This window comes from Lycorma delicatula, chromosome 10 (assembly GCF_047948215.1).
Source record: "Lycorma delicatula isolate Av1 chromosome 10, ASM4794821v1, whole genome shotgun sequence".
Taxonomy (NCBI): Eukaryota; Metazoa; Arthropoda; class Insecta; order Hemiptera; family Fulgoridae; genus Lycorma; species Lycorma delicatula.
The window spans coordinates 75,497,613-75,517,015 of NC_134464.1; the positions used below are offsets into that span (position 1 = coordinate 75,497,613).

At 32.6% G+C, this 19,403-nt stretch overlaps 1 protein-coding gene across 1 annotated transcript in view; it reads left to right on the forward strand.

Moving 5' to 3' along the window:
• The window catches only part of vimar (visceral mesodermal armadillo-repeats), a 64,436-nt gene that overhangs the window by 17,901 nt on the left and 27,132 nt on the right, over nt 1-19,403 (forward strand). The window contains exons 4-8 of the mRNA XM_075376860.1: nt 6,904-7,070; nt 12,337-12,457; nt 13,044-13,166; nt 13,953-14,099; nt 16,128-16,259. Coding sequence (XP_075232975.1) covers nt 6,904-7,070; nt 12,337-12,457; nt 13,044-13,166; nt 13,953-14,099; nt 16,128-16,259 — 690 coding nt within the window. The remainder of the gene's footprint in view (nt 1-6,903; nt 7,071-12,336; nt 12,458-13,043; nt 13,167-13,952; nt 14,100-16,127; nt 16,260-19,403) is intronic.

Genomic DNA, 19,403 nt, shown 5'->3' on the forward strand with positions numbered 1-19,403 from the left:
TATACACACGCGGGTCGACCTCCACAATAACGTAATGGAACAGACTTGTGTACATGTGGAGCATCTAGGCACGGTGTGTTGGCTGATTTCGGCTTATAATAAACCAAACTCAGCAGTACCCGGCGCAGATCTAGATGCCGTGCTAGAAAATTAGCATGGGCCCATGATACTCACGGGTGACCTCAATGCTAAGCACGAGTCTTGGAATAGCAGTCTGACGAATGCAATGGCAGGTTGCTATACGAAAGGGCACGAGCAGGCCGGTTAGTCGGCATAGGCCCCGAGGTGCCTACCTTAGTTCATCGAACGGACAGATCGAGACCTGATGTACTCGACATCGCAATCATGAAGGCAGTAACAACTCCGGTCATGATTGAAACGATAGAAAACCTCAGCTCGGACCACTCTCCTGTCTTATTGGAATTGGGCCAAGCAGGGGGCGGCCGAGACCCTCCGACTATACCCCGAAGGTCAGTGAATTGAAAAAGGTTCTATGAAACTCTCCAACGGGATTACAGACCAGCGCATCTTGAACTCCTTACCACACCGGAGGAAATCGACGACACGGTCGAACGCGTCACATCGTCAATAACCGAGGCTCTGTCAAACAGCTCTACGGAAAAGACCACGAGGTTTATCCGTAATAATTTCCTACCTCACGTCTCTGATGCTATAGCAGAAAAGCGCCGACTGAGGAGGAGATACCGAATCACCCTGTCCCCTAATGATAAAAGTGCTTTTTATATTCAAACGGACAGAGTGAAACAGCTGCTGGCACAACATCGAGAGGAATCGTGGAATGAATACCTCGCCTCGGTCTCAGACGATCACTCCTCGGTGTTCAGGCTAAACAAAAAACTACGAGAAGGAAATAAGCCCCGCCACCCGGTTGTGAGGCAACGAGACCTTCTGGCATATTCGGAGGCGGACAGGGTGGAGGTTTTCGCCGACACTCTGGAGAACCAATTTACTCCAAACTCCCTTCCCGCCCCGAACGACGACCACATAACCGAGGTGGAGTCCTTCCTGGTAGATTATTTAGCACAGGTGGAGGACGCCCCACTAGAAATAGACCAAGTCACTGAGGCGGAGGTTTCCGCTGCAATCAAAGCCACAAGTCCCGACAAGGCTCCGGGTGTTGACGGGATCGATGCCCGCGCATTCCGGAATGTTCCACCCGCTGTTATAGCGACCATAACCACAATATTCACGTCAATTTTGTACGTTGGCTATTTTCCGAATTGCTGGAAAACCGCAAAGGTGGTATGCCTACCCAAACCTGGGAAAAGTCTGCTCTTTCCCCAGAATTACAGGCCAATTTCCTTATTATCAGTGTTGTGAAAGCTATTTGAAAGGATTTTCCTGGAGAGACTTAGGCGACATTTGGGAAAAGGAGTACGGCCTGAGCAATTTGGGTTCAGCAAGGGTCACTCGACGACCGTCCAACTGGTTAAAATAATCGACAGTCTTGTCGGAGGCCTAAATAGAAAAGCGGTAACTGCAACCGTTTTTCTAGATGCGGCTAAAGCCTTTGACAAAGTTTGGCATAGCGGCTTGCTGTATAAACTTGCACATACGACGATTCCCTGTCGCTGTCAGATTGATACGGTCTTATTTACTAGACCGACAATTTGTTGTACGCGTAGGGGGAACAATCTCCTCCACCAGGACGTAGCTGCTGGAGTCCCCCGAGGAGCAGTGCTTTCGCCGTTCTTGTACACGGCCTACGTTAACGATATGCCGCTGTCGGAAGAAGTCAAAACAGCTCTATACGCAGACGACACGGCATATTATTATGAATCCGGAAGTGCAGATTACGCGATCGAGAGACTCCAGCGGCAATTGGATCTAGTAGAGCCGTGGCTCGATATGTGGAGAATCAAGGTCAACGGTGAAAAATCGTTGGCAGTGATATTCACATTAAAGACACATGCTCCAAAGGAGAGAAAATCCCCTTTGGGAAAACAGCAAGTACCTAGGAGTAGTCCTGGACAAACGGCTTACCTTAGGAGAACATGTTAAATATGTGACCCAAAGGGCAAAGGTCGTCAGGGCCTCACTATACCTAGTACTGAACAGTGTCAGCTCATATCCACTGGCGACCAAATTGCTCATTTTTCTGCCATACGTCCTGCCGATTCTAACATATGATTACCCGGCATGGGGAGATTTGTTGAACTCCACGCTTCAAAAGAAATTAGAAGCTGTCCAAAACATAGCGTTGCGGGCGGTATTTGGACCACCGTGGTTCGTCAGAAACGTCGCTCTTCGCTACGATGCGGGACTACACACCGTATCCGATGGGGAGGGGTGGCGCAGGCACGCAGACTGTTCGGGAGAGCGGCCGTGTCCGAACACGGCCATCTCCGGGACATCTGCCGAGAGGACCGTACTCCACAGGGTATAAGAAAACGGCCTTATGCCGTATTAAACGAACCACCTTGAAGAGGCGGTACGAGAGTAAAAAAATGACAAACCAGTCTTACGAGCCTCTATATTGAGTACCTATAAATGGAAACCGCGCGAAAGTGACCGTTTTCGCAATTAAATTTTGTTAAAACTATAAAAAACTAAACACCCCCACACCGTCCCACAAAGAGACCACAATTTCATTTAGCCAGCATATGCGACTCCTTCCAGAGAACGGGGCGCATTTCTCCATTAAAGTAACTAGGGCTCCAGTAGGCGCACTCCTGCTAGCCCATAGGTGCTGGTATCAAAAGGACTTCAGCGGATGGACTAAAGGGGAATCATGCCGGGATTACTAGAATCAAAAGTTAGTCTCTCACGGTCAGAACCAGTAAATAAATTTCACGATGGTCCATACGGATAGGAATGCAAATTACCAAATCCGTCCATAAATAAAACTTAAAATTTATAACCGCCATTAAATAACCGATGAAGTCTGCCCGATAATAGAGTGATACAGCAGCAAGGGACATTGTCCAGGCTCTGCGATCTGTAGAGAGAAATATTGAAACTACCACTATTCTTGTGTTCCATATATAGTGAATATAGTATAATATTGATTGTTTTAGTGTTGAATCCATTTCTTGTTTGATTTCAAACAGTGTTACATCTTTCTAATAGAAGTATGTTAGAACTGCATGTTTTTTAATTTTCGTGAAAATAACAAAGACGTCTTTTTCAATAGGCTGTCAAATCTAGACTAGCAGAGTTGCTAATCTAAAATTCGGTTGGTATACAAGCAAGTGAAGGATAGATTGCCAGTAAGAAATTAGACCTGCTGGTGCAATCTATATGTCAGGCCTGAAACTTCTCAGCCCACTTCATATATGAGGTACAAATGGCAGTAGTCAGATTTGTTTCCCTGAGAGTAGTGATGTTCATTATGCATTGCATTATGTCTTTGTTGTGAATGGAATAAAAATTACATTTGTAGGGCTGATCTGTATCTTGGTGGGCTTGATAGGTTAATATTTAGCATTATATTCAGTTCAATAAAGAAGGTAACAGACCATTTTGCTTTTCACTTTTCTTTGTAAGCCTAGCATGGTTGCTTGTTATTCTTGGGAATGGTTATGCCATTTTCAGGAGTTACAAATGTTTCATGTAACTTAATTCTTTATTTAATCATTATTTACATGATCATGATAAACTCAAAAATCCTCAATTTGATTTCTTCCTTTTGTCTTTATAAAAGTTGTCTTATGTTTTACTTAAACGAGTTGTTTGCTTGTAAATATTTTTGTGAACAATTACCAGCATAATCGGTGGGGCAGAAATATCTCTTATTATCATTCAACATTGATTCTTTATGCCTTATCGCTTCATTCTCTGAGTTGTTGGTTAGGGTCTTAAATTCATATAAAAAAAAGATAAAAGTTACTTTTGTTTAATTCACCATTCTTATGAATTATTGAAATACTGAAATATATGTCTTATTTATTACATTATTTATCATTTGAGCCATACGTATGATAGCAATAATCTCTAATTTTATATCTGGCAGTCATCTTGTGCTCACTACCATTAGTTACTTACTTATATACTAATAAAACAAAATGCTCTATTTCTGGTAGATTTTGTTTCTAAACTCTGCACTTGTTTTTAATCCAGAGAAAACAAATTTCGTGGTTGTTTTCTTATATTTATAACCCTTTTTAAATTTCTTTATCTCTGTCACTCTGAGAAGGTTTATTACCATATGTTTTTTCAATCTAGTACTTCTCCAACATCCTAGACTGCTATAGGGACTATCTGAACATTTATGAGTTAACAATCTTTTCATGATCCCAGCTTTGGTAGGGACACCATGCTATAAAGTGAAGGAAGGTGATATGAGGTTATTTTACTATTTCAAAATTTAAATAATCACCTTTAGTTACTCAGGGTTCCCACAGACTTGGAAAGTCAGGTAAAATTTTAAAACATGTGAAAATTTTATTAAGGAAAATTTTCAAAGCCTTTCTCCTCTCTTACCTTATCTTCACACTACCATTTTGGATTTAATGAAAAGTTTAATTGCATGCTGTGTGAAATCAGATTTATTGAAATCTGCTAGTTTTGGATGGCTGTCTTCCTAGAAGATACTGAAAACTTACTTAAGAATGTTGTTATTGGTTTCCAAATCGTAAAACACTTAAAAAATGTGATACATGTTTAGTGTTAGTCTTATTAAACTTTAGAAACCACTGCAAGATTTTTCTAGTGAAAACAATCCAAAAACTTCAACAGAGAAGCTCGCTGAAGTTTAAAGCTGTTGCTGAACTGTATTTTCTAAACCCTGAACTGATTATCTCACAACCTGATCTTGGAAATGAACAGTCTTCTTGAAGTTCTCTATGGAAAAAATGAAATCTCAGAAGATACAGCTGAAAAAACTATAACTCAGTATGACTACCTCTGTAATGAAGCAAAGAATGGTCTCAAAGGAGATTTTGATACTTTTTTAGATGCTCATCCTGATGCAAACAAAGAAGAAATAAGATCAGATGATTTTTATGTTTCCATGTTATGTACGAACAAGAAATATTATGATTTGTGGTAAGTTGTGAAACTAGCACTAATTTTTTCACATGGCAACACAAGTGTGGAGTCAAGATTTTCTGTGAACAAATCTCTAATTTCTAAAACCCAAAAAGAACAAAGTATTGTAAACCAAAGGTTTGTTTATGATACTCTGAAATTTTATGGATGTTCCAAAAGAGTTAAAATAGGTCAGAAAATGTCGACTGCTGTCCAAGGGGCAAGAAAACAGTATGAACTTTATTTGGAAAAAGGTAAAAAAACGAAGACCAAAGAAAGAGGTGATGTTTGTATTAAATCAAAAATGAGGATTCAGTTAAAAAAGCTACAAGAAGAAAGAAAAGTGTCTAGAATTAAACAGCAGAATAAAGAAGAGGAAATCAATTTAAAAATTTAAACGTTAGAGGATTCTTTGAAGTGGACTCTGGGTGTATTGCAGTGTCAAAAGAAATATTTATGGTGTTTGCCTTAATCTAAGTTCAAATAATTTGTGTTTTCTTCCTAATTGCTGTTATCAAAAAGAGTTTATTTTTTAGTCAATATTAGGCTGTTTGTTTATATTATTGTTTAGTTTCTATTCAAAGTCAACTAAGATAATTTGGTTTGTTCTTAAGTTCCTACTTAAAGTTTATTTGATTACCTTTTTCCATATACTATTTATTTTAAAGTATCTACTGAGTGAGTTGTACATTGACCTAGTTAGTGTATTAGGTTCTTTTCTCTAGTTCATGTGCAAAGTTATAGCTTTTATGTGTATTTTGTATTTTGAATATTTAGTTTGTATTTTAGTTTCTATGAGAAGTTTAACTGAATTTAATTAATTTTTTTGTTTGTGAGTACCTTTAATTTAAGTTATTTTATCTTTTAGTTCCTCAGTGTAATTATTTCATTCGAAGGTGTAATTTAGTTCCTCACATATTAAGTGCAAGCAATCAGAAGTTATGTCCTTCATTTTGTAGTGTGTATATATTACTTTTATACATTTTTTATTTTTATTTAACTGTCTGATTTCTTAGTTTTTTACCTAATTAATTTTGTATTAATAAAAAGGTGGCATATGGATGGCTACGGGGATGGTGGAGGCTGTATTAAATAATGAAAATTTGTTCATTTTCCTTTTTATGATGCAATAAAATGTACTGCAAGGAAGAGTTATAATTTGTTTGATATGTCGAGGGTAAAGTCAATTAAAAGTGAAATTCTGTGGGACCCGGTTAGTATAGATTATAGATCTTATCACTTATATATACCTGAAAACTACTCATTATTTAATTTTGCCATATTTTTAACTAAACTAGTTTTCCAACAGTCTGAAAAGTGCATTTGTTGGATGTGTTTTGCTTTGATGACTGTATTCTTTTCAGTAGGTGTATTCTAGCACTAGGCGTACCTAGTGCTTAAACCCTACAATGTGATACAATCAAGCAGGAACTAGATGCTTAAATTCAGTCATGATTAACTATGCTGTTTTAATTCAGATTTTTATTACATTTTCCTAATTGACTATATTTTAATGTCACAGCAAAATAGTCACTTTTAATATCAGTACCGGTACCATTGAATTTGGCACCTGGCCCAAATTGTACAAGACAAAGTTAGCATACTTCCTTTACTGAGAAGATAATTTTTCATTTGAACGTAAGAAGCAAATTCAATAATGGTTGGAAACTGTCTTGACACATTAACAAATAGGTCAAGCAGAAGCATACTAGACTCTGTTTTTATGGAAGTTGAAAGTAAGTGTGTTTATTTGTAAAGATAAATTTAAAAAAATTATGCTGATTGTTTGAGTTACAGATTTTAAATATAATCTTGATAACATTTTTATTTCTGCAAGTATAGTTTTTATATGTAAATTTGATTATTATTATACATTGTAGAATTTCTCTAAAAAAATTGTTTTTTCCTTTTTAGATGAAGGTCGAAAATGTGTGTTAGAAGGTGAAGGCTTACAGTTACTTCTTAATGTCATAGAATTCAGTTTGTCTTCTGGTGATGGAAGTGCAGCTAGACAGTTACGTTCATGTTCAGCTGGATTTTTACTGAATTTAATTATGGGTCAAGAAGAATTGTATCCTAAGGTATTTTTTTTTCTTTTAAAGCACTGTGTTCTGGAGTTATATTTACCTTTTATCAATTTGGTTGAATAATTGATCATTGTTAAATTTTTTTGACTAGATTTGTTAAACAAAATAGAAATTTAAAAAAAAACATGTATCAAACTAAATTGTTTTTACATACTGTTCAAGTGTGCTGTTAGAACATGTTGAATTTAAAAATCAACAACATTTATAAATCATTTTAAATGATTTATGTTGAATTGGGAAACCATCTGTTGATTAAAAAACTGATTAATTCATTTTCTACTCCTATATTGTTCCTTAGTGAGTATTTGTTTATAAAATTGAATTAAAGATATTTATCTATAAAATATACTCAACTTTTTTCTCTTTTTTTTCTTGATGATTTCACCACATAAGCTTGAAGCTTGTCTATGGGATATACAAATGGAATATTGTTGTTTGAAGGACTACCATGCCTGACTGGGATTCAAACTCTGATGAAAGGTTGACCACTTCATCATGGAGATCAACAACTATATTTTCTTTAAGTGGGAAAAAATTTTTAACATTTTTGTTCACATTAAAACCTTTATTATTGTTTTGTTTATAAAATTGTTGCCCAATATTTCTAAGAATGAGATTTATATGAATTTTTTTCTTTATTAATAAGAATTCATTTAGCAAAAAGTACACCGTAGTGAAACTGGGATCTTAGAATGTCTTTAAAAAAAAGGATTTGTTCATTATAGAGATAAATGAAGACATTATTTATTTGTTAAAAAATATTTCATTCAAAGTATCTTGTGTGATCAGGCAAATGGAATTAGAAACACCATATATATAAAAATTCAATTTTTCTTAACTAATTTTCTTTAAAATAATGTGTGTTTGTGTGTATATATATATACAGTTGCATTTTCATGGCGCAATCAGGATATTGAGAGATTGACAAATAAAAATATTTAATAATATCAGTGTATTGGTTTAAAAACATTAGCAAAACAAGAAAAATCATTAATAATAATAATAATAATAATGACAATGGTAATAATAATAGTAAATGACAATAATAAAACAAACCACAACCACAATATAATAATCACAACCACAGTAATGTAATAATCAGAATAATAATAACAGGCAATAAAAAAAATCTCATAATAATAATTAGAATAATGGCAACAGTAAACAATAATAATATTAAATGTCAATAAAAAAAACAATTATAAATGTCAGTAATAGTAATAAACAGAGATTATATAAAAAACAGAATTTAAAGTAATCATCAAGATTTATTCATAGGTAGATAAGTAGATTGGAAAAGCAGAATTCAGTCTCATTGACAAAAGATATTAGCATGACTGCTAGTCTTAACACTTTTAACACTAGTCTTGTATTAACAACCATAGTAAGATAAGTATAAAGTTATTTCACTGCAAATAACTTTGCTGTTCCCAAATAAAATACACTAACAGTTTATGAATAAAATTTTAGTACATTACTTTTTTTACATGTAGTCTTACAGTAACTCACCGAACCATTTCTTGTTTTTGTGTACCGGAATTTCTTGTGACATCACCTTAATTACGTAGAGAACATAATTCATTATAAATTCGCTTCTTCACTGTCCTCGCAGTCTCGCATCTCACAGACTGACATTGTAAGTGTTGCCTTGATTGATTTTGCAGAACTCATTTTGCAGACTCACTTTGCCGACTGACATCGTAATGTCTTGCTTAGACTAATTTGCAGAACTCCATATCCCCCTCTCCTCACAGAATTGATTTCAATTGGTCTTCCTCGGAGTATTTATACTCCTATTTTCTTTACCTGCCGGATTAGACCCAACTCAAAGAGTGAGAATGATCGATCCAGTCTTTTCATTCCCATAAAATTCCTACCCTGGTCCAGTAACTCTTCTCACAGAACATTTGTTTAGGTGTGTCAAGCGCAGTATTACAAAAGACGATCGTTAAACAGACCTGCCACCTTTACTAAAAGGGTTCCTTTTAGCTCTTTCTGGATTCCTCCCATTATTATATTTTCCACTACTTTCTATTTAATTGGTAGGAATCCGTTACTTAGGTCTGCTATACCAGTCTTGTTACACTGTATTTATATATAATTTTTTTTCCTTTTTTTTTAATTTTATTAACATAAACCACTTAGTACAGAATATTGAGCTAAAACATATCTTATCTTAATTTTATCATACTTTTTCTGGCCCACAAAAATACTATCATGATGAAATTAAGGTAAGGGTAAATGTCTTATCTCAATATTCTGTTCTAGGTGGTTTATGTTAATAGAATTAAAAATATAATTTAACAGTACAGAAGAAAAATATGAATTTTAGAAAGATTAATTTAAATAATATATATATTATACACAAGTATTATCACTAAATTATCTAATACTTCTTGTATTGAAACTTCATTGTGATCTTATAAGCAGAACATAATTATTACTGAAACGTGCTAACCGATGTATGAAATATGAATTAGAAAAGATTAATTCAATTGTCTGAGTATATATCAAAGATTCTTGAGAAACAGGGCAAATTTATTATGCGGGGCTATGAAGGCATCGTTCAGAACAGGTAGGTGTATTGAGCACTTGTGTTTTGGGATTAAATACTTAGTGTTAAAAACGTTAACTAATTTAGAAAGAATTACATTTTAATTCCAGCTCCAATATATAATCCTACTCCTATTGTGAATTTTTTTTCTGAACTCTTGATTTATTAACTAGAATTTACTTTAAAAATTGATGTATTTAACTACTTAGATTTCTAAGTTATATTATTTCACAGTTTTCTAGTTATTTGCCTAACATAGATTTGATATAAGTCAATTTTTTTTATGTTGTCTGCTTCATGAAGTGAGAGTTGGAAAATCATACCATTTACCATTGTACATTTTTGCTTGTAATTAATTCTTTGAAAACGTAAGAACTTTATTAAAAATATTTTTATTTTTTTTTTTATCTTCAGTCATTTGACTGGTTTAATGCAGCTCTCCAAGATTCCCTATCTAGTGCTAGTCGTTTCACTTCGGTATACCCTTACATCGTATAACCCTAACAATTTGTTTTACATATTCCAAACGTTGCCTGCCTGCACATTTTTTTCCTTCTACCTGACCCTCTAATATTAAAGCGACTATTCCAGGATGCGGTAATATGTGGCCTATAAGTCTGTCTCTTCTTTTAACTATATTTTTCCAAATGCTTCTTTCTTCATCGATTTGCCACAACACCTCATCATTTGTCACTTTATCCACCCATCTGTTTTTAACATTCTCCTATAGCACCACATTTCAAAAGCTTCTAATCTTTTCTTCTCAGGTACTCTGATCGTACAAGTTTCATTTCCATATAAAGCGACACTCCAAACTTTCAAAACTCTTTTCCTGACATTTAAATTAATTTTTGATGTAAACAAATTATATTTCTGGCTGAAAGCTCGTTTCGCTTGTGGTATTTGGCATTTTATATCATTCCTGCTTCATCCATCTTTAGTAATTCTACTTCCCAAATAACAAAATTCTTCTACCTCTATAATCTTTTCTCCTCCTATTTTCATATTCAGTGGTCCATCTTTGTTATTTCTACTACATTTCATTACTTTTGTTTTGTTCTTGTTTATTTTAATGCGGTAGTTCTTGCATAGGACTTCATCCATATCATTCATTGTTTCTTTTAAATCCTTTTTACTCTCAGCTAGAATTACTATATCATCAGCAAATCGTAGCATCTTTATCTTATCACCTTGTACTGTTACTCTGGATCTAAATTTTTCTTTAACATCATTAACTGCTAGTACTATGTAAATATTAAAAAGTAACGGGGATAGGGAACATCCTTGTCAGACTCCCTTTCTTATTACAGCTTCTTTCTTATGTTCTTCAATTATTACTGTTGCTGTTTGGTTCCTGTAAATGTTAGCAAAAATATTTTTTAATCAGGAAATTTTATTTTATAATGTTGTAAAGGGTAGAGAAGCGTTCAGAATCTAGAAGGAACAACAAAGGATTTCTTTTTAGAAAAGGACGTATAGAAAAGCGTAGAATATGTGAACAATGAAAATTATTATGCTTGTAAGATCAAAATTGCAAATTACAATCGTTCGTTGGTTCTGCAAGCTGGAAGGTATAAATACTGCTGAGGACCAGTGGAGTGAGAGTTCAAGTTCAAGTTTGGTTCAGTTTAAGATAAAAGTGATTATGGTGTGCAGGAGCACTCGAAGTAGTGTTTGGTAACAAATGAGTGAAGAATGCATTGGGACTGTTTAAAAGCAAGAACCTGTTTGGTGAGATAGGAGTGAATATGACATTATTTTATTCATTCGTAGATTGTAAGGTAGTTATTTTTTAAACAGTAAAAATATATAATACTTGCATAAAGTGGCTTGTATGAATTCTAAATTTTTCAAATGTTATCTTATTATTAATTCAATATTGATTTCTATTAGTTATTATTAAGTTTTTAGTAAATCAGAATTGTATTTTGGTATTTATTGTCTAATTGTTATTAAATTAATTTTGTATTTTAATTTGAATTACTATTGTGTACAAATAATTTAATAGTTATAAAATAGTAAGACATTTTTATATGTGCAATCTCTCAATATCCTTGTCAAACCATGAACACATGACATATTAGCATAGTTTCACAAAATATATTTATTTTTTTCTAAAATATCCATTTATTGATGAAATTTTGTTGGCATTACTTGATACAGTAAGTTTGTTGCCTTAGATTATTTATGAGTAGTAATGCCATATTTTGTGTATTTGTATTTGTAACTAACTTGTTCTTTTTTTTGTCATCAATTACTTGGAAATAAGTGAGGGTACTATATTTAACAGTAAGATTTTTATGTTCTATACAGAAAAGATTCTTTACTCCTTTAAGAGGCTTCATAGATTTTTTTTTGAAATTTGGCTTTAGGCTTTTGAAATGTCTGTTCATTATTTCTTTATTTATTATTTTTTTTTTTTAGCAGTATAGAATTATATTTTATAATTTCAGTTAGAATTATAATGTTATTTGTATAGTGCTTCTTTAAGATTCGTCCTATATTAATCTAGACAATACTGTTGTACTGAACCTGTCCATTTTCACAGTTATTTACCAGATGGCAGTTTTCAGTACAGTGTGGGAGGATCAGATGACTGGTAGGGGAGTTGGGAGGCAATCTTAAGAAGAAAAAAAATTGATTATTATTAAGATATTCTTTCTTATTTCTGAGTAATTATACTGATTTAATTATTTATTGTTCCAGGTAGTAGAAATGGGTGTTATGGATTTGTTATGTAGTATATTGGAGCTTGGTATTTCAACCAAAGAGGGCGAAGAAGCTGGTATTCATGTACTTATTATTTTAGGATTGCTTACAGATTCAGGTAATTTATAGTCTTTTATCTCTAATAATTTTTATTTTCTAAAATAAAGATATAGCATTATCTTATTCTTTTTATAGAAGTTGTACATCTGAAGTTCCTTAAACAATTTTATAAACAAGGTGAGTGCTTGTAAGGAGGATGGTTGTAGAAGAGAAGACTGTAACATCCTTGGCTGTTTTTTTGAAAATTTAGACTATATTAAAAGCATTTATAAAAAAAAACTTGTTTTTCTTGGATGTTTCAAAACCATTCTTGCTGTTCATATTTTCCGGACGAGACCTACAGCGAAGGCAATAAGCTGTTATTTAATCACCGATGCAAATGTCTACTGAGGCATTTGCATCGGTAGCATCCCAACGAGACCAGGCTTATTACTACGAGATGTAAAAAGTCAGGGCTATAGACGACTCCCGTTAAAGCCCAACGTGGCAAGGAACGGGGAGGGGGTAGTCTGGCAACCAGAACGTCACTAGGCGGGTGTCTTCCCCTACCGAGTTGGGATGTTAGTTCATATTAACATCTTTGAATTAATATTATTAAGAATAAAAAGTATCAAATTATTTTTATTTATTTATTATACTTGTAGCTCCAGGTTCTTTGCTCCTGAGTGAACGTCTTTGTGCTGTTACTGTAAAAACATTAGAGACTTCAACATCTGGAGAACTTAGTGAATTATGTGTGGAACTGCTTCATACCCAAGCAGAAAATGGTATGTATAATTTCTATTTTTATTTATGATTAATGTTGTTTATTACATACTCTATGAAAAATGAATTTACAGTTTGTTATCAAGGCATCACTTTTGTTATCAAGGCATCACTTTTGAACTGTTGGGTGATTCAGTAATTTATTTTTAGATTTATATAGGTAAATTTTCTAAATGTGCTAATTTTTTTATTATTGTTACAAACTTCTAGTTTATTTTTAACAGACTTCAAAAAAGGAGGTTATGTATATTTTTTTTTATGTTTGCGCATAACTCTTTTTATTAATCCGATTAAAGTACTTGTTGCAATCACGCAGCTGGTTTTCACGGTGGTACCATGATATTGAACAAAATTTTAGACACAAAAATTAGTCTGAAAATTGACAAAAAACATTTTGCCCGGCAAAATCTGTCTGTTTTATCAGTTGTGATGGAGTGCATATAAGTCAGGAATAAAACAAAAAAAGAATTAGTGGTATTACAATGAATTGTCTGAGAAGTTAGACGAAAAGTGTCAGATTATCGAGAGCTGACTATAATATTAAAAAGGTTGTATAATGATTTTTATTTTTGTTGTGTTAAACAGATATTCTTTATGTAATTTTTTCTCACATAATTTTCATAAGGTTCTAATTATTATATACTTCCTGTTCTGAATGTAAATTTTTTTATGTTTATTCGAAGAATGCTAGTAATGTTCTCTTGGGACATTTTAATTATATTGATCATGTTTATTGTGCAAGTAGATTGATACTTTATAAAAAATAATATTTCATATTTGTTTTTCAGAAATTGTACGGCTACATCTAGCAAAAGCAGGACTTTGTGAATTGTTGATTCAGTTGTTGGAAAAACATCGTACGTTGGTTGAAGATGATGAGACAAGAAATCTTATGAAAATGGCATGTGATTTAATTATCATTATTCTTAATGGAGGTAAGGGAATGAATTTTTTACTACTTTTACTGAAAGTAGGTTTAAGAAGTAATGTTTCCTAGACATTAAATTTTGAGTGAAAATGTAAGTAAATAAGTAATTATAATACTTATAACTTATAAGTTATAAGTATATATAAATTTATTCCTAATGAGACATTTTTTCCTTAAAAAGGTTGTTTACTGAAGATTTTTTTTATGTAATGTCATGTTGATATAATTTCTATGCTGGCAGATCAGTTTTGACAAGAAGAGTTGTTTTACCTAAAATACAAAAATAATGTAGAAGATAATTTAAAATTATCTGAGATTGTTGACAGTTATGATAAGAAAAATAATATTGAATTATAAGAACTCAAAAATACAGCTATTCATAAACAGCTGATGGTTTTGCAAATAATATCTCCAGAAAATTAGAATTTAGTACTACAGAAATACACAGAATTTAATGGAGTTTAAGTTGACACAATTTAATTTTTAAAAACAATATCTGTTAAATGTTTACCATCCTTTTCTGTATACTGTTCTAATCTACTTTGAAGAGAATGTGTGATTCTAATATATCCTGTGAGTTGTGTATGGCCTCATAAATGCGTTCTTTCAGATTCATAGATGTTGACTGGCCATGTCTTGACTTTAATCTTTAAATATCCCCAGAAGAAAAATTTCACTGTTAAAAGGTTTGGTGATTGGGTGGACCAGTTGGTATCACCATACCAAGAAATAAGGTGTCTAGGGATTATTCTTCTTAAGGTGAACCTGCTTTCAAGGGCTGGCTGTGTGAGTGGTAGTTTCATCTTATTGAAACCAAAGTATTTGCCTTTGTTGAAGTGTTAAATTTTATCAAGAGATTGGAATAATAAAAAAACTTTCCAGCATTGCACAGAAGCATTTACTACTGATGGCTACAGGAACTCACATCATCTGCTTTAAAAAAGAAAGTCCAATAATTTGTGAAGTCACAGTTCATCACACAGTCGCTTTGGTGTTATGTAATAGCTTTTGATGTAATTTCTAAGGAGGTTTTCTCAATAGAAATAATTCTTGTGTATGAAACTGTTGAGATGAAAATGGACTTCATCAGACATTACAAGGTAATCAACCACATTTGGATTTCTAATCATCAGTGCTAAAACCTCTTCTCAAAAGATGACTCTTGTTGCTTTATTTTTCTCTCTTAATCTGAACAATTCGAATTTTGTATGACGTTTTAACTCACTATGCAGAATACTACTAAGACATCAAGAAGATATGCCAAATGCTGTAGCATGGCATTGAGCTGACCTTGATGGGCGTAAGGTGATAGTACCTTGTGTATAATTTATATTTTCAGGTTTACAGACTTGTACAGGATAACCAGATGGTTTTGATTCTTTCACTGCCCCCCCCTCCCTTCATGCAATGGTCTAACCTCTAATAACAGAGAGTTCTAGAAGTCACAACTCATATTAAGATGTCTCTGAAATTGACACTGAGTAATGGAGTTCGTTCTAAAATTTAAATTTACAGCAAACACACGTTCTATATAGATCAATATTCTGTAATGAATAATTCCAAATAATGAAGTGTTTTCCACCCAGAAAAAAATTCAAAACCATATTTTGTAGCATTTCTATTTTACCCTTATTATTTTCCAGTGCTATCCATATCTGACCCACAAGTAAAATTCCATACATAACATTTAATCAGTCTTCTTCTGCCATTCAAAATTTATTTCATAGTATAAAATCTGTTTCTTGAGTAATGTATTAAGCTCTTTATTGTACTATAATTATATTACATAAACTTAATGTTTATAAGATCTTTATTATAATCACTTTACATTGTTACTTTATCAAAATGTTGTCAGTGCATCTTTTCTTCTTGAAGTTTGGTGTCAGAACAAATTAATAGTCAGTTCTTTACTTAGTCCCAATTATTATAAATAATGGGAATGACACTTCTCTTTAAACTGATATGATGTTTATAAAATTTCATTATAATTCCAGTTTTTAATGTTATATGAATGAAGTTTGAAATTGTATTACAGATGAAAGCATGAATTTATTATATGCTGATGGTAAAGGTAAAGTTTTCCAAGGTATGATAAGTTGGCTAACTTCAGCTGATGATGATCTTCAAATTACTGGTGTTTTAGCCGTGGGAAATTTTGCTCGTACTGGTAAGTATTGCCTTTTAATTTGTTTTTTGCTTTAATATGTGAATTCTTTTTATATTGATAATTATTTGTTATGTTTTCTCGTGAGAATACATGTATACCTTGAATGCAGCCAATAAAAGTAACAATTGAATTAAGCAAAATACTAAGATATAATATGAGGGAATACCAATATTTATTGGAAGCAAAATGAAAGTGGTTATTAACTATGAAAATTGTCTTATTTTCTTTTTTTTTATGTATTGAATTCTATTTCTTGAATTGAATGTATTTGAATGTATTGAATTTCTATTTCTTTTTGAGTTTAAATAGGAATTATTTTTATTAAGCAACACGTTGAATTCTGATTAATAAGACCATCAGTTATTAATTAAGGCAGTTTTGTAAAAACAGAAACATATTGGTATATAATTCATGTAAATTATGCTGGTTTAATGGCCCAAAATTCTACTTACAATGCCTATTACTTCATATGATTATTTTACTCAGAAAATTTCACAATTTTATTAGTGATGTAAGTAATTTAACAATTTTTTAAACACTGTAGGGAGGGAGCTATTGGTACCAGTCTCAAAGTTGTCTGTTATCTGAATATAAGATGTTTGTTAATATTATTCATATTAGTTATGAATATTATTCTTATTAAATCTATGAATTTGATACTCCAAGTATTCACACAAAAAAATTCAAGAAAATTTTTAAATAATAGTTATATATTCCTCAGAGCCTTATATGAAATTTTGAGGTTTTAAATCCAGTACCAAATTGAAAATTAGTATTGTAATTATTTTTAATTTTGGCACCCTCAAAAAATCAAAATCAAAAAAATTTAAAAACATTTTGCACTTTTTAGGACAGATTTTTGACATCAGTTATTTTAATTTTTTCTAACTTATTTATTTATCTCTTCATATGGGTTAATTTCAGGAAAGTTTATATGTGTTTAATTGATATTGAGAAATCCAAATTTGAACTTTTTATAGTCTTTTTTTAATACGTACCTAATATTAGTCTTTATGTGATTATTTTTCTGTTTCTATCATTATTAAAAATAAATTAATTTTTTCATTAATTGTTCATAAATGACATTCAGAACATTTACAGGTGATAAATTTTAATGAGATATGGCTGAAGTTCTTGAATGAATCTATCCTTGTACCTGAATGTTCCTTTTATCCCTTTTGCTATGTAAGTAGTCTTTTTTTAAAAATTTAAATTTTTTAGTTTGTTCTGTTACTGAACTTTAACAATAAAAAGAGGCATTGCAAGATTAATTTCTATGTATGTGCATCGCTTAATCATGTATGTATTTATTAGTTTATATACAGTTTGTTTTAAATCAACTAATACAGTTGAAATCCAAGGCTGTCATGTATATTTCCAGATATTTATGAGGATGTTATTATATTAAATTAAAAGACATTTAAAGAAATGTAAAAATTGTGTTGAAAATGATTACTAATTTAGCACATTCTAATTATTGTACTGCTAATCTTCAAAGAGAAGTAATCAAGCGTTGCATAAAAATCAAATGAAAATCATGATCATTTGCTCGGGGCTTATCCAGCTCAAAATGGAAGGTGAACATTCTGAATTTAACTTCTTTCATGGTAGAAGGGTGGTTAACCACAATAAAATATGCTATCTGGCAATACACAATAACAAAAGGAAAAGTAAAATATTTAACTACAGCTTTAATCACTCCTTGTTAGCAAAAATGTATTGTTGGTGAACACTTAACATAGCTGACACATTTAACCTGTTTTCACCAATGGTGCTTCTTAGCCAAGAAAGCTTGATGAAGAAAGCTAAATGAAAGCTCAATAGTACTTGTTTTGCAGGGCTGTGAAAGCAATATCAGTAGAGCCTTTCTAATAGTTGGGGAAAAATGATTTATTCTTTTTTTAAAACCTCAGTTATGCCTGGCACTTCTGGTATCTAAATTCACATTTTTAACCACAGTTTTCTTTCTCTTCTAAATTGTAGAAAGTTGCACAAGATGAAGTACTTTCACTCCATACTTCCAATGAAACACTTCTAATGTAACTTGAGTGCAAATTTAGCATTGAAAATGCAGGCGATTTGTCTGCAGGAAAGCTGACTACCAAAGATGATTTGATGGAATCCAAGTAAGGAATTACATTTAAGTTGTTCACAACAAGGTTAAGCTTGTGAGAAGAGCAAAGGAAGTAGAAGACATTTTTGTACTTTGTCTCGAGATCGCCTGCACACATCCTCCTTTCCAAGAAAAAATGGAATAATCATCGAAGCCTAATCCCACACACTTATTAGGGTCTAGTTTAATTTGTCCAAAATCTTCAATGGCTTTGGCACACACTTATTAGGGTCTAGTTTAATTTGTCCAAAATCTTCAATGGCTTTGGCAATGGTATTAAGTTCTTCAAGCTCTACAGAGCCTAAAAATTCTTCGATTTTATTGGCCTTTTCATTGAAGAAACATAATTCAATAGACAACTGTACTTTACCAGAAATTCCACGATTTTGTCAGCCAAAATGCTATGAACATAAGCTTTTTTCACTTTGTAGTGATGTATTCCCTGATTGTAGACCACATAGATCAATTATTTAATTTTGGGTGATAGGGGTGATTAGTGCTTTTTTAGTTCCGGCTCAAAATGGTTTTTTAGTTGTTAATCACCTGCTTCGATGCGTAAATTGCATAAGTCAATAACTAAGCCTTCATCCAGATTTTTGCCTCCAAGAGGTAAATCATGTGTGTCAGAAAAAATGATGCAGAAAACAATTGAGGACAGTACTTTTTTGCTTTTTTCTATTAATTTTCGAGAAGACTGGTGAAGTTGGATGTCCAATGGAATGCCCTCCATGAACGATTTTGTAGATTCTATTGTCAGATGTCCCTGGGATTGCATATGTGCTTTATAATAATCGTACATGTTCTTCTGCGTAGTGAAAGGTCTGATGAAAAAAGAACCCAATTGGGTTTTTTTCTTTTACCTCTCATCGTTCTAGCTGACGGTGGAAACAACTCATAATATTTAAAAACGTACCTTTGAGTAACCTTAGTAAGCTAGTCATGGTGAATACGCGTCCAGCCACTGGTGATTGAATTTCCTCTTGAGGTATTTGGCATCTGCAACAAAATTGTAGTTCTTTGAAGGTACCCAA